General features: G+C 47.3%; 1 protein-coding gene across 2 annotated transcripts in view; it reads right to left on the bottom strand.

Moving 5' to 3' along the window:
• LOC104802284 (dehydration-responsive element-binding protein 2F) overlaps positions 1-507 on the bottom strand; it is a 1,770-nt gene extending 1,263 nt beyond the window's left edge. Inside the window, exon 1 of one of the 2 annotated variants that reach the window (XM_010525821.1) lies at positions 1-507. In XM_010525821.1, the coding sequence (XP_010524123.1) occupies positions 1-342 (342 nt within the window). In that variant the 5' untranslated portion in view covers positions 343-507. The other variant, XM_010525813.1, reaches the window with a different exon arrangement.
• Positions 508-573: the final 66 nt, after the last annotated feature.

Below are 573 nucleotides of genomic sequence, written 5' to 3'. Positions count from 1 at the left end.
AAAGAGAGAGATGAATTTCCTCGAAGGCACCCATTTGGCCCTGCCGTTCTGAGGTGGCTCGGTGTTATTGGACTGAAGGTGTGGCAAGTTGAGATAGGCATCGGGTCCGTAGAGTTTCAGAGCGGCTGCATCATAAGCCATGGCGGCTTCTTCAGAAGTGGAGAAAGAACCGAGCCAGAGTCTGGTTCGCTTCTTGGGCTCACGGATCTCGGCTACCCATTTGCCCCAAGTCCTCTGCCTTACGCCCCGATATCGGCAAAGAGCGTTCTGGGGTCCGCCTTTGCCTCGGGCTGGACCCTTCTTCCATGGCTTCAGAGGCGATGGCTTTCTGTAACTATCCATTCCTTATTGGTGGTCCGAGTGAAGAAGAGAAGTGAGGGAGTGAAGGTGAGGAAGAAGAGGGGATATGATATGAAGGTTGAGAAGGTAAAGAGTGATTTGCTTAAATGTTGTCACGGTTCACGTTCCTTGGAATTGCTTTCTCCCCCCGCGCATGTGACCGTTGCTTTCTTATATTCTTTTCATATATATATATATATATATATATATATATATATATATATATCTTTTTTC

Source organism: Tarenaya hassleriana, unplaced genomic scaffold (genome assembly GCF_000463585.1).
Source record: "Tarenaya hassleriana unplaced genomic scaffold, ASM46358v1 Cleome10, whole genome shotgun sequence".
Lineage (NCBI taxonomy): Eukaryota > Viridiplantae > Streptophyta > Magnoliopsida > Brassicales > Cleomaceae > Tarenaya > Tarenaya hassleriana.
The sequence above is the reverse complement of the archived record's forward strand: the minus strand, read 5'-3'. Positions and strand labels throughout refer to the sequence as shown.